Source organism: Sciurus vulgaris (genome assembly GCF_902686455.1).
Source record: "Sciurus vulgaris genome assembly, chromosome: 3".
NCBI classification, from domain to species: domain Eukaryota; kingdom Metazoa; phylum Chordata; class Mammalia; order Rodentia; family Sciuridae; genus Sciurus; species Sciurus vulgaris.
Window position 1 is genome coordinate 130,790,228 of NC_136463.1, and position 14,794 is coordinate 130,805,021.

The 14,794-nt window shown below is 37.4% G+C and overlaps 1 protein-coding gene across 1 annotated transcript in view; it reads left to right on the forward strand.

Annotated features, from left to right (window-relative positions):
* Window positions 1-669: 669 nt before the first annotated feature.
* Window positions 670-14,794, forward strand: part of LOC306655762 (uncharacterized protein) — a gene marked incomplete at its 5' end in the record, with an annotated part of 75,539 nt that continues 61,414 nt past the window's right edge. Inside the window, 2 exons of the mRNA XM_079130382.1 lie at window positions 670-717; window positions 2,723-2,782. Of these exons, the coding sequence (XP_078986508.1) occupies window positions 670-717; window positions 2,723-2,782 (108 nt within the window). The remainder of the gene's footprint in view (window positions 718-2,722; window positions 2,783-14,794) is intronic.

A 14,794-nucleotide genomic window follows, 5' to 3' on the forward strand; every position in this document is an offset into this window, starting at 1 on the left:
CCCCGCTGCCGGGCTGCCGAAAATCCCCCACCCCCGCCCCGGCTGACGTAAGAAGCTTGCTGTCCGCGGGCGCGAAGGGGCGACGGGCTGGGTCCCTTCGGGGGTCTGGGGAGAAGAGGCGTTTGCCCCTGGCTCCCAGCGCTCAGTTTGCCCTCCCCCGCATAGAAGGGCGGCGCTCTCGCCGAGAGATTGAGTTGTTTGCCGAAGGCGGCTCGGGCTCAGGCGCTTTGAAACAGTTTAAACAGTTGGAACAAACACGCCCGGAGCCCCTGTAAAGGCGCTGGTATCGGAGCTGCACCTCGCTGATTTGAAGTTGCAGAACCTTGCCCGTTTTATCTTACCCCACCGCCCAAGAGTGGCGCCAGCCCAGAGGCGGGGGCCGGAGGTTTGGACCGCGGTGGTGCGTACCGCCAACTGCCCTCTGGCCCTCGGTCCCCTCCGGAGCTGGAGCCAGAGCCCTGCCCAGGGGAAATGTGGGCCACGCTGCGAGCTCGTGCTCGCAGTCACCCTGAACGCCCTCGATTTACTCCCATGCGCTCACACCCTCTCTAGGCTCAGGTCGCCAAGGGCAAACGGAGGGGTGTTTGGGTGGGTCAGGGTGGCCAACCAAGAGCTGAGCGGGAACGCGAACACCTTTCTCTTCCCTCCAAAGCACACACCACACCACAGATGGCGTCCTTCAACAGGACGACATGCCGTAATTTTACAAATTTCCACGTAATCGTGATGTAGTTAAGAAAAAAAACCAAGTTATAAAATTATTGAGAGACTGGGACTGTAGCTCAGTGGCAGAGCACTTGTTTAGCGTGGGTGAGGCACTGAGTTCTATCCTTAGCATCACATAAAAATATTAAACAAAATAAAGGCATGCTGTTCATCTACAACTACAATTTTTTTTTTTTTTAATAAAATGATTGATGTAGTATAGACCTGTTTTGTAAAACCCTGTGCCTGGGGGCGGGGGGAAATGAAGAATGGTCACTAATGTATTAATAGTTGTAAAATCATAAATGATTTTTATCTTTCTTTTTTAAGTGTATTCAAATCTACAGTGAATATGTATTATGTCTTACATTTAAAAATTAATCACTGCCCACAGGTAACAAAGTATTTGAAAACAAGAATAGTGTGAACTCTTACAAGTTTTAAAAGAGGATAGATGGTTTGGGTTTTTTTCTCTTACTCATCAACATACAAACTCTTGAGCAAACCTAGTTTGCAGTTTCTAACTTCTCTGAATTATTCAAAACCAGGTAAAGCAGATAGTACCAGCAGTGGTTTTACTATTTCATTAAAAAACCTGACTACAGCAGATCAGATCAATGCACACACACACAAAAAAAAAACTAAAAAAAAAAAAAAAAAAAAAAAACTAAGAGCTTACTTTCTCTTGGTTGCATAATCTGACACTCTCAGGATTTACATGTAAGTTTACATGTTCAAATATTCCTTTAGGTAATTGTAATTACTTGTAATTGAAGCAAGCTTCTTCAGCTTGAATTAAACCTCAGCTGTTAGGTAAAAATCCTGCAAAAAACTCCCCACACTAAAAACTAGTTTGGGAGAAATTATTTACAAAGAACCTGACACGAAGAAGGCAGAGACATCATAATAAAGTGACGTTTCTGGCTCAAAGGAGACAAAAGTACATTGTTAACCATTCAGGTTACTTATTAAAACTACTACATCAGAGAAGGTAGACAATTAACCCAGGAGGTAGGAGATGCCCAAGTCATATATGGGACAGTGGCTAACCTGAAGGAGTTCATGAAGTCTTTGGTATTTCCTTGTTAAGCAAAAACATTTCCATTGAGTGTAGACTGAATGAAATAATCATTACCTTTACAAAACTACAATTTGCTGGGAGTATATTATTTCAGGCACCTGCAGAGTACATATTTTCAAAGGGAGGAGAGCAGCATTGATAGAGTCTGAACATGCCAAAGAAAGAAAAATAAAACACTAAGGAAAAGCTGTTTGGCACTGAATGGTGTTTCAGCTCTAGAAGAGGAATTCTGAGTCTCAGACCCCCATGCCAAGGAGGATCCCAGTCTTTGGAAATACTGAAATACAGATGTCTTCATATGACAACCCAGGTCCTGCCCTCTAAACTTGCACTTTGTGCTATGGTGAGAAGAACCAGGGGAGCAAGAGAAAAAGAGGATTTGTTTTTTCTCTCCTTTCTGGTGCCCATGAGAGCCCATGTACTGCCAAACTCTTAATTACACGTGTGTTTGTGTGTGTGTGTGTGTGTGTGTGTGTGTGTGTGTGTGTGTGTGTTTTGTGCTGGGATCCAACTCAGGGCCTCTGCATGCTAGGCAAGCACTCTACCACTGAGCTACACCCCCAGCCCTACTATTTTATTTTCCCACCTATTGGTTTCACATTATACTGATCCCTGTACATTTTCATTAAGTCTGAATTCTTTGCTCTCTTGAAAAAAACAGCTGTCCACACATACTTGAGGTGTCAGAACTGTGATACTTTGCCCCCAAATCTCACAAAAAGTATTATCACCAGGGAAATATGAGTGCACGAAGTTTGGATAATGGTGATGCGTTGGTTCATTATTCTACCTGCTTCTTTTGCTCTCATCTATCAAGTTCCAAGACCCAAGAAAGAATCAAGGCTGCTGCTTCTATCACTTCCTTTATACTCCTTGTTGGAACCAGAGAATATTTGTGCTCTTTTGGAATTATAATTGAAATTTTACTTCATACAGCATATTGGGAAGTACATTTCCAAAGATGGTACCCAATTAACCACCCCTCCCAGTACCAAGGTGCGTGAGTAGTACAACTTCGTTGAATCAAGGCTGGCCCCTGGGGTTTGCTTTAAGTAATAGGAGGAGGCTGGGAGTGCTACTATGCCAGGTCCCAGCCTAAGCTTGAAAAAAAACCTGACAGCTTTCCATTTTATACCCTTGAAATTCAGTCATCATGTTAGAAATCTGACTACCTTCATGAAGGAGAAGCCAAATACAATGAAACTCTGGGTGGAGAGAGAGGTTATGTGAACACAGGCACCAGACTTGTGAATGAAGACACCATCCTTACATCCTACCTAGTCAGGACACAGAGGACTCCAGCCCTGCTACTATCAGACTGCAACCACATATGAGAATTGCAAGCAAGACAGTGGGACTGTCTGGCTGAGCCCAAGCTACCCAAACAACTGTGCAGGAGTATAATAAATTCTTTTCAGCCACTAAGTTTTGGGATGGTTTACTTCACAGCATTATATAAAAAAAATAGTATATATTGAATAGCAAAAGCAGAATGTCTTCAGCCTGCTTTATATTTGTTAAGCATCACAGTGAGCACATTTAGAGACAGTATTTGTGATTTAATAACATCTCAGAAAAGAATTGACTTCTCTGGAAATGAGGATGTATCTTCCCCATAATACATACCTTTTGCTACATACAAAGCAAATGACCTCATCACACCACACATCAGTTTTATATCATTAGGTAGATGATGGTGAGATATTCTCCTTATTAAAATACACTTAAAGAATGCAGACGTTTCATCAATTAAGTAGATTTTGGTATAAATGCATACTAAGGTTCTGACCCTGCCATGACTTCATTTACACCAGTTATATAACATGCTTGCTGATTATCTGCTGAGGGAATTTGAACTTGAGGAGAAACCTGCCCAGTGAATAAACTGAATTCCAGTACGGTAGTGTTGAAAGTAATTGGTGTGTTAACTTTGCACACCTCACTATGCAAACTGCAGGTACAAAGAGCTGCATGTCTTCAAAGCCAGTTTTAACTGGTGTAGTTTCCTGTTCATAATAGAAACAGTGCCCTGCAGGAACTGCAATGCAGTGACTAAAGGAAAACAACAGAGGTTTAAAAGAGTTATTTTGAAGCATATGTGTTGATACTTATATATGTTTTTGCATAGGAAAAATGCTGTCTATGCCCCCAAATGATAATTGTTTATTAATCTAATTAGTTATAAATTGATAAATTCATTTTTCTCATTTTTGCCTATCTGTATTTTACTAAATAAAAATGTATTATTTTCATCATCATCATCATCATCATCATCATCATCATCATCATGGATGTAAGGTGCAGAGGTGAGGAAGGAATACTTGTTTTTCTCCCAAGCCACTGGATCTATTTTATTTTCAAACTGAATTTTAACCACATACTTAGCAAATCTTTCCTTCTTGTATTTACTTGAGGGGAGCCTGGAGATTCATCCACAGCTTTAGTGCAGTTGTGGTAAGGATCTGAAGATACTTTTTCTCTTTTAATTTACTGCAATATTTGCAAAGTTTCACTCAGGATAGGAGCTCCCAGACAAAGAAGAAATTTTATGAGACTAAGAACTTCAGCTACAAAATTATATGCAGAGTTGTCCATGTATAGCACTGCTGTATAGGGAAAATAAAATGTAGAAAAACAGTTATACAGCTATGTCTGCAAGTCTGATTTGCAAATATCAATGATGGCAGTAGAATGTCAAATAATTCTTTCATCTTTGTATTTTTCTCTATTGCTTAAATCTTTTATGGAAAGTACTTTTAGAATTGCGGGAAAAGGGGCTGGGGTTTGGCTCAATTGTAAAGCACTTGTCTAGCATGTGTGAGGATCTAGGTTCAACACTCAGCACCCCCCACACACATACACACATGCACATACAAAAGATTTAGGGGGAGAAAAAACTCCATTTTGGACAAACAAAAAGCAGAATGCAATGAATGGGATCCTAATTAGAATAAGATACCACCCATGCTTGTATAAATATATCAAAATAGATTCTGTCATGTAGAAAGAACCAATTAAGTTTAATTGAAAGAACCAATTAAAATGAATAATTTTTTTAAAAAAGAATGCAGTGAACAAAAGAGCAAAACATCCTCATAAACAGTCCTTGCAGACAAAGTGAACCTTGAAGACTGGGAAGTGAAAAGAGAAATAAGATTTGCCAAGAGATTTGTTTTCTGGAATTTTTTTTTTTAATTCCATGAACTTTTGTTTTGCCCTTTGAATAATATTAGAATCAAAAAGAAACTTAAGATATCTTCTGGCTGGGATATGGCAAGTAATTTTTGTTTTGATTGATAAAGCTGATCTATAGGCAGTGGCTGCCTATGATGCTTTGCTGAGAAGTATTCAGAAGCAGCTTCCCAATTTGGTAGAAAAAGTTCAGTGGTTGATTAACAATGTCCACCATGGGCACAGAGTTACAGGTTCGGTGGCACTTAACAAGCTTTTTCCTCCCTGATCTAGTCCAACTTACTTCTTCATTTGAGGGTACTGAGGGGTCAGGAGGTTACCAATGGTCACAGAACTAGCGATTGACAGAGCTAGAAATAGAATAATGTTTCCTGACTCCTAGTTTTACATTCTTTTCACACAGTAAATTGAATTGGACTTTGCAGGTAAATCTGGTGCTGAGATATACCTAAAGTTGTAAATTTTATTTACATACTAGCACATTGGTTTTGAAGGGGGTTAATAACCCAGTTTATTAATAATGATTATTTTTGTATAGATTTCATATTCCCTGCAAATCAAGGTGATATGATTTGGTCCAATATTATATATCAGAAAGTGACAGAACAATTAAGTGACTTGTTCAAAACTCAAGGTAATTATTATCTGAAAATCACTGACCCAAAGCTCAGGCTTAGTCTATTCCATGCCAGGTGTCTTTAGACAGTCCCTTGGCTTGTACTGTATTTTCAGAGAGTACACATAGCAAAGTTCCCTAAAGATTACATTTTTCCACATTCTGTTTAATTAATTCCCTGTGGACAGAATGATAAAGTATTTTTCACTAGAGAGAAAACTTGCAAACAAATATGAGAACAGATTTTCTGAATTTTAAAACTTTCAAGTGAAGGCAGGGAGGGTCATTTGCAACTTGAGCCTCTCCATCTAATGGCAGGGATTCTATTTTTATCTTTTAATGAAAAGGTCTAATGATAAGGTATACAATATACTGACAAGACTATAAGCTACTGCAACCCTTGCAATTCAATAGCAGCAACAACCTGAACAAATAAACAACAATTACTTATTGATTGCTAGGAATTGTGGGGATCATGAGTTTTGCATGAATTAGTTAATTTAATTATTTCAGAAAACCAAAGACACAGGTACATAATTACTCCCATCTTAGAAATGAGGAAACTGAAGCCCAAAGATACTAGATTATTTTATCTATGGCCAAGTCAGTTAATAAGCTGAATGTTCACTGACTTTAAAGCTCTTAAGCATAAAAATACGCTGAATCCCAGGTATGTTTCAAAAAATATATACAGGGTTAATTAGTAAATTTGGGTAGAAGTGTGTATTTAAAATAGTGTGCAAAAAAAATCCAAACAATTTATTATTCATTTAAAAAACAGTAGTTGAATACTTAGTGAGGGGTACTGTGTTGGAGATTTGAAGATCAAATTGAGTTAAATACACATTCTGTTCTCAAGGTTCTTACAGTCCAGTAATAAAACATCATAATGGCCTACATTAAGGAAGTAACAAAGATGAAGGAAGTTGATCTATTCAACCTATTGGCAAAGGACTAGGGTTTTCTCTTTTTAAATTTTCATGCAAAACTAACATAATTTTCTTTCTTTTTTATTACTTTGTTGTTGTTGTTTTGGGTCTTTTTGGTGCTGGGGATTGAAACCTGTGCTTCAAACTTACTAGGCAAACAATTTTCTTTAAGGAAACAAAAAGCAGCTTTATTGACACATATTTAAAGTATATAGTTTGGTGCTTGCTTCGGCAGCACATATACTAAAATTGGAATGATACAGAGAAGATTAGCATGGCCCCTGCGCAAGGATGACACGCAAATTCGTGAAGCGTTCCATATTTAGGAAGGAGGGACTGTATAGAGGGAAAAGAGGGGTGCGGAGGGGAAGAAAAAAATAACAGAATGAATCAAACATCATTACCCTATGTAAATGTATGATTATGCAAATGGTATGCTGTTACTCTATGTACAAACAGAAACAACATGTATCCCATTTGTTTACAATAAAAATAAATTAAAAAAATAAATAAAGTATTCAGTTTGATCAGCGCACACACACACATTCACAAAGCCATCAGCACAATCATGGCAATACACCAATTCATCGTGCTGGAAGTTTGTTTTTGCCTCAATTTTAATTCTGCTTCTAGGAAGTAGGATCTTGCTTCCTGTCCTCAGACAACTACTGATCTACTTGCTGTAACTATGAATTGTTTGATATCCTAATATCATGAATGGAATTATATACTCTTTGAATCAGGCTTCTTTCACTCAGCATAACAGATTCATCTGTTATTACATATATCAGTATTTCATTTCTCTTCATTAAATAGCATTGCATTGTGCAAATGTATCAGAACTTGTTTGTTCATGCATACGTTGAAGGACACTTGCTTGTTGCTGCTTTCTAGCTATTACAAGTTAATACTTTGAACATTTATGTACAATTCTCTCCCCCCTTCTCTCCCCCCCTTCTCTCTCTCTCTCTCTCTCTCCTCTCTCTCTCTCTCTCTCTCTCTCTCTCTCTCTCTCTCTCTCTCTCTCTCTCTCTCTCTCTCTCGTGTGTGTGTTACTGAAGATTTAACCCAGTGGTGCTCTGTCGTTGAGCTATGCCCCCATTCCTTTTTATTATTATTTTTTTTTTATTTTGAGTCAGGATCTCACAGAAGGCCTCAAACTTGCAATCCTCCTGCCTCAGCCTCCTAAGGCACTGAGATTACAGGCATGCACCACACGTGTACGTGTGAACAAGCATTTTATTTCTCATAGAAGTAAAATGGCTATGTCACTTGATAAGCATATGTTTGATTTTATAAGAATTTGTCTGACCTTTTTCTTAACTTGGTTATTTCATTTAACATTCCCATCAACAATCTCTTGGGATTCAAGCTCTTCCCAAAACGACCTGACATGGTCATTTCAATTATATATGTTTCTAATATTATATCCTAATTATATATATACATACATACACACATATACATACATAATTGTGGTTTTAATTTGCATTTTCCTAATGACTAAGGTATAATGATTTTAATATATAATGTAATTTTTCTATACATTATCAGAGAGGAAAGGTTGTATCTCTACAATAAGCTTGACTGTTAACTTTGCTATTAGATAATCAAAGAGGAATTATGGTAAGAAAATATTATTAACTAATGAAAAGATGACAAAATATTCAGAAAATACAAAATATGCACCTTAATGCAAATTTAGTTCTTAAAAACAGAAACTACAAAATACTAAGTTTTTATTTTCAACTGGTACCTCAGAATTTCCTCTGTAGCTGGGGTCTCTAATGCAATGGTATAGCATGTGCTTAGCAAGTTCCAAGTCTTGGGTTCAATCCTTAGCAAAAAATAAAATAAAAATTTCCTGTACTACCATGCACTGATGGACCCACTAGACTGCACTGAGAAGCAACAGCTGTTACCTGTTTCTTTCTTCCTTGATCGTTTTCCTTTTGGAATCCTAATTGTTACCATAAACAATTTTAATTGAATTGTCCAAAATCATCTATAAATACCCTGATGAGGTTCTTACAGTAGGTGTTGTGTAACAATACTGATTCATAAGGTAGAAGAAATCTGGTTTTTATTTGTTTTGTTACACTACAGACTTTTCCATAAAGAAACATTATGGAAACATTTCTTGCTGAAGTTTAACCCATCTAGCCTTCTGGAGTTAAGTACTGCATTATTAGCAGCAGTAAATATGTCTTTTCAATTGCCCACTCCAGTTGGAAGGTCAGATAATACTAACACTTGATCTTATTCTCAAATAAATTTTTAGAAAATCATGTGTTCCAAACTGGGGTTGTGGCTCAGCGTTGGAGTACTTGCCTCACACGTGTGAGGCACTGAGTTCAATCCTCAGCACCACATAAAATAAATAAAGGAAATAAAGGTATTGTGTTCATCTACAACTAAAATAATATTTTTTAAAAATTATGTGAATAATGTGAAGTGTCCCATCTGAAACAAATTTATTGAGCACTGACTATATACAAAGCTCTACTTTCAGATACTCTATATATGTCATTCCTAACTTTACAATAACCATTTTATAGGTGATAAAGTCTAGTTCACTGACTCAGGAACTTGGCCAAGGTCACATAGCACCATGATTCAGTAACTCAGCTAAGGCTCCACGGCAGAGCTCATGTGAAATCCTGGCTTTAGCTCCTTGCAGAAACCTTTGCTCTTTTCACTGGGCAAAACTAGGCCACAAAATACCTCCGAATGCTTTGTGAATAATTAAACATTGTAGGGATCATGATCCACACTATAATTTTTGCCACTGACCTCACTTAAGTATATGACATAATTTGAAGGGTGAAGCATAATTTTATGCTACTGGGATATAATAATGCTATATAAACTATGCTATGGTTTTCATGTTGAAATTCAATTTATTTAAGATTTCTGTATATTTATTTTTCTTGACTCTTTTTGTGGATAGCGTCTTTTTATTTTTTTGTGATTGTAAGTAGTTCTAAGCACAGTAAGTGGAGATCTATGAGGGACCAGAGAAAATGATACTGGGAAAGCTTGAGTCAAATGCTTTCTTTTTTCTCTCTTGCTGCTTAACAACCCTCTGCCATTGACTGAATCTGTAAATGCATAAAGGAGAAATTACAAGGGCCCCAAGAAACACATGACCTGTATATTATTGCTAGTAGTTCATGGATGAATTTAAAGATATTACTAAGGAATATGATTCAGATTTTATGGTCTGATTCCATAGTTCAAGGTTTTTAGAATTTACTGCCAATCATTTAACTGCCAATCAGTACTAGATTGAATCATGGGACTTTACTCAAATTATCTTTTTTACTATAGATCACCTTCATAATTTGAAAAAGTTGTACCCTTCTCTAAGAGTTATACATAGATCATTCACTGAAGACTGAATGTCTTGCTTCCCAGAGGCTTAAATAGAAGATTGTGTTGTGTGGAAGTTGCACTAATGTGTCTGAAAGAAGAAAGGTAAGGTACCTTTTAAAAAAACATAATAATGTAATGTAAAAATACTGTAGTATCTTTAAAGATAAAACAAACTTGAAATGGATAGTCAAAAAACATACAACAAAGTGGTTCAAACAAAAGGTAAGGTTAGAGGAAGGTTTGAGAACGAAAACCAAAGAAATACAATGAGAAAAAACAGTAACTTCACCTGTACATTGACTCTTGTAAGGCAAGGCATTTAAATGACTAAAACTTAGTTACCAATGTTGGCTTGATCTTCATAAACCTCAGAAACACGTGTTTACAGAAATACATTGTGTTTACAATTAGAGTTTGATTATCTCCCAGAAATTATCTGAAGTAATTGAGTTTTTTAAAAAAAACAAATGACCATTACATACTCATGTAGTATATTAATACAAATTACAATTTCTCTAGCCTACATTTTGACAAATCCTGCTGGATACTAAGGTATGGAGAATGTAAGCATTAGAGATGGGCAGATCTGTGTATAGTTACTTACTCACTCTAAGTTAATCACACAGCCACAACCTAGGAAAGTTGCTTACTCTCTTCCTAGTCTAAGGATTATTGTGAGGCTAACTGGTATAATGTATTTAAAGTTAGTTATGAAGATGAGGAGCAATTAGACCTCTGAAATGATCATCTGAAAATAAAAACTGTGAAAAACACTGATATAATAATAGGCAATCTACAAATACAGAATATTAAGTTCTTTTTATAAAAGCTGGATATTTGACATAATGAAAAGAAATACTGGTCTGAACTTGAGACACCTAGAGATTCTTCAAGATAAAGGAGTTGACTTAGACTTCAACTCCTTACGGGCTAGAGACTTAATTCATCTTCTCAGTCCTATTACTTTTAACTTTATCTGATATGTAGACACACTTAATAAACAATGAAGGTTAGTTAGTTGAAAGAATGATTGCTTGCATAAACATACTGATTTCCAACATCAACACTCTGCTTTTATAAGATGACAGGTGAGTGTCGTATAAATGTGTTTTATTAGGGCACATGTATGAAAATATCAAGTGCTAGTTTGGCAAGAAATTTTGGAATTTATGTTGAAATGGAGTGGCTGAATATTTCTTGTATATCTTTTTTGGATAAATATTTGTAACACTCATTTTCTACCCACTGAGGAATTTTCCAACTTGCAGGAACTTGACCATAGATAGGTCTCTGTAATATGAGGTAACTCATGGAATATAAGACTTCATTTAAAAAATATTTTTAATAATTTTAATAATGGTAGTGGAAAATAAGAAATAATTCTTTACATTTGTAACTCAGGAGTCTTGCTGCTGAATTCTGTGGTACTACTGCCAAGAATTAGCAGACAGCATAAATATTTTCATAAATAAGAATTAGCAGGCAGCATAAATATTTGTTGGAATGCTAATGTCTTAATTTCAAATCTACAAAATACTTAACCCATTAGCACTAATGGCCTCTACTATTCAATTTCAAATTGCTACATAATTCAGAATGACTTTCCTATTCCAACTTTACGTATAACTGAACCCATTCAGGACTGGTTAAGCTATGTAAACCTAGTGATTCACTCTAAGCCTGCAGATAATTTATCTTAGCTTCTTGTCTTTAAGTGAATTGTCAATGCCAGAACATGATTTTAGGGACCCAGAAAACAGTGCTTTCTTTGACTAATCATTTTTATTTTTAAAGCACTTACCTGCTTTTTCAATGACTATATCCCTTAAGGTATATAGCAGACTAATGACATTGATTTTCTTGAGTGGCAGATTTCGGGCTATAGGAACATTACTTCCTACCTTATATATTAGTGTATTACTTGATTATTTAACACAACATTTTATATATTTAATATTTTAATAACAACAGATCCTGTTATGGTTTGGATATGTGGTATCCCCCAAAAGCTCATGTATGAGACAATGCAAGAAACTTCAGAGGTAAAATGACTAGGTTATGAGAGCTATAACCTAACCAATGGCCTAATCCACTGACATAGAACAACGGAGTAGTAATTGTTGGCAGATAGAGTGTAGCTGGAGGTCACTGGGGGCGAGCCTTTCGGGTTTTTATTTTTGTCCTGGTGAATGGAGCGGCCCCACCCACACCCGTACATTTCTCTGCTTCCTGGTGCCATGTCCTGAGCTGCTTTCCTTTGCCCCATCATCTGCCATGATGTTCTGCCTCACCTTGGGTCTTATTTTTCTTCCTTTTCCACTTTTATATTGGAAGTCCTCCTCCTCCTCCTCTTCCTTCTCCTTCGTGTTCCTCTCCCCTGCTTCTCCTCCTCCTCCTCTTCCTCTTCTTCTTCTTCTTCCTTTCTTCCTCTTCCTCTTCCCCTCCTCCTTCTCCTCTCCTCCTCCTTCTTCTTCTATTTCTTCTTCTTCTTCCTCCTTCTCCTCCTCCCCCTTCTTGGTTTTTTTTTTTTTTTGGATGATGGGGATTGAACCCATGGCCTTGTGCATGCTAAGCATGGCTCTACCACTGAGCTCCACCCCCAGCTCCATTGAAGTTTTTATCATGTCTTATTTTGGTCTCTAGAACATTCAATAAAATTTTACTAATAATAGTGACAGCACTCTTGTCTTATTCCTAACTTTAGTGAGGCTGCCTGTAGCATTTCTCCATCAAGCAGAACTTTGGCTAGGTGTATTTTATCATGTTAAAGAAGTATTGATCTGTTGCTGTTTTACTGAGTGCTTTCTATTAGGTCATTGAAATCATGAGCATTTTATAAATTCCTTCAACGATATTCTATTATTTTGACCTTTCTGTCCTCTCACCCTCCAATCTCTTGCTCATGTTTCCAGTGGCTGGTCCTAATCAGAATCCAGAGGGAAAGGGAGTTCCTAATAGCTTCCTAGGGTCCAGAGCAGGACAGGAAAGGGTAAAGGGTAGATCTGGAGCACAGACATCCAGTAGAGAAAACAAGACAGCTTTACTCTTCATTAACTGAAAACAAAAAGATTGTTCTGGGTGGCATAAGCAATTTTCTTGAAGTCAATAGCATTACTTTTGTTTATTGAAAAAAAATGTGAAAGAAAATTATAGGGTCTTGAAAATTTTTGCATGGCAACTTGCTGGTACCAATGTTTTTCAGATCTGATGTCAGCAGTCCTGAATTGCATTTCCTGAGCCTGAACTCCCTTTTAGGATAGAGCTTCTCAAACATAATTTCCCTTCTATTACCTTATTTAAAAAAACCTTTCAACTCCTTCTTTAGACCTAAAAATAATGATTTAGTGGAATGGATATCTGATGGCTCAGTTGTAAGCTCAGGAACCAGACACTGTATCTTCTGGGAAGGATCCAACAGAACACACCCGCTTCCCTGACCTCCAAGAGTGAGCCATTCAGGCCTGCCTCAGATACTTCCTTGCATCAGCACATCTGGCTTTGGGGGCAATGATTTCACCTGATGTTACCACTTGATGTCCTTCTGGTAGGCTCATTCTTTTTCTGCCAGATGTTTGGAAACTATTCCAAACTCCATAGCAATCCTGGCCCTCAGGGCTACATATTTGGGAAACATCATGACATCAAGAGCTACAGATAGGTTGCTAAATAAAATTCAGGACCCCCCAGTTAAATCTGAGTTTCAGATAAACAACAAATGATTGTTTATCTGAACCTCAAAATACAACTGGCTGCCCTGTATTTTTCTTTGCCACATTTGATAACTCCTATCATAGAGTATTATTTCTAAAATAATACTCTGATATACTTCCCACATCCACTTCCCTTTCTTACAATTCCAAAATTTCTCCCCTCTCCCCTATAATTTAATTCAAAAAAGTTTTAAGATAGCCCAGGAGGGGTGTTAATCTACTGGTCACAGTTGAGGTTCACTTCTGAGGTCTTTGCCTCTAATTTTAACCCCCATTAGCAGAGATTAATTTATTGTATCAGTGAAGTTGTTACTTTAGCACTAAGGACATTTCAGTGGTGGCTGAAAATAAGGGTGAATTATTGAAAAAATTAAATGTTATCAGGTATGCGTAGGGGTAGGGGTGGAGGTGGGGATGGATGTACAGGGTAGCTTAAAGAAATGCATGCAGGAAAGAAAATAATGAAAAAAATTAACATATCTGATAATTTTGCCTGGCTGGAGTCTTAGTATTCTTCAGCGTAGAGCATGACTTGGAACCTGGATCCCACAGTACAAAAAGTCGGAGAGGCTGTGGTGGGAACAACTGCTAAGCACCCAAGTACTAGAGGCAAAGTAGCCCAAGAGGAGAAGTAAAACCAAGAAATATTAAAAAATTATGTGTTTGACGTTTAAGGAAAAAGTCCAAAGTTAGTCAAGGATGATGGCTTATTGCAGGATTAAAAACCTCTGAATGACAAAACTTCTGAAAAAGGAAGTAATGGTAGCACGTGGTACCCTGCTGATCTGTCTTCCTCCCAAGTACTTCTCCATTCCCAGCCTTTATGCCACCGTACATAGCAGAGACAGCAACAATGCTCTCCCCAAAGGTTTTATCTCTGTGAAATGAATACACCAGACCACAGCCTTATTTTCTGAGATTAACTCTATGTAACTAGCTCTCCCAAATTCTGTAGCCTGAGAGGCTGAGAGTTTGGTCTTTCATAAGTCAGATCCAATATGGCTAGTCCCATGTGCCATCCAAGTCTATGCCTGGAGACTTACTATTTAAGGGAACCAGCTTAGTAAAACCATTTTTATGGTCATTTTCCCATCCAGTATTTTTGAACTGTACCAAGCAGTTTGGGGACTTCAATACAAGAGTCTGCACAAACCTGACTTGTTCAGAGAGGCAGAAGAGTTTTCAG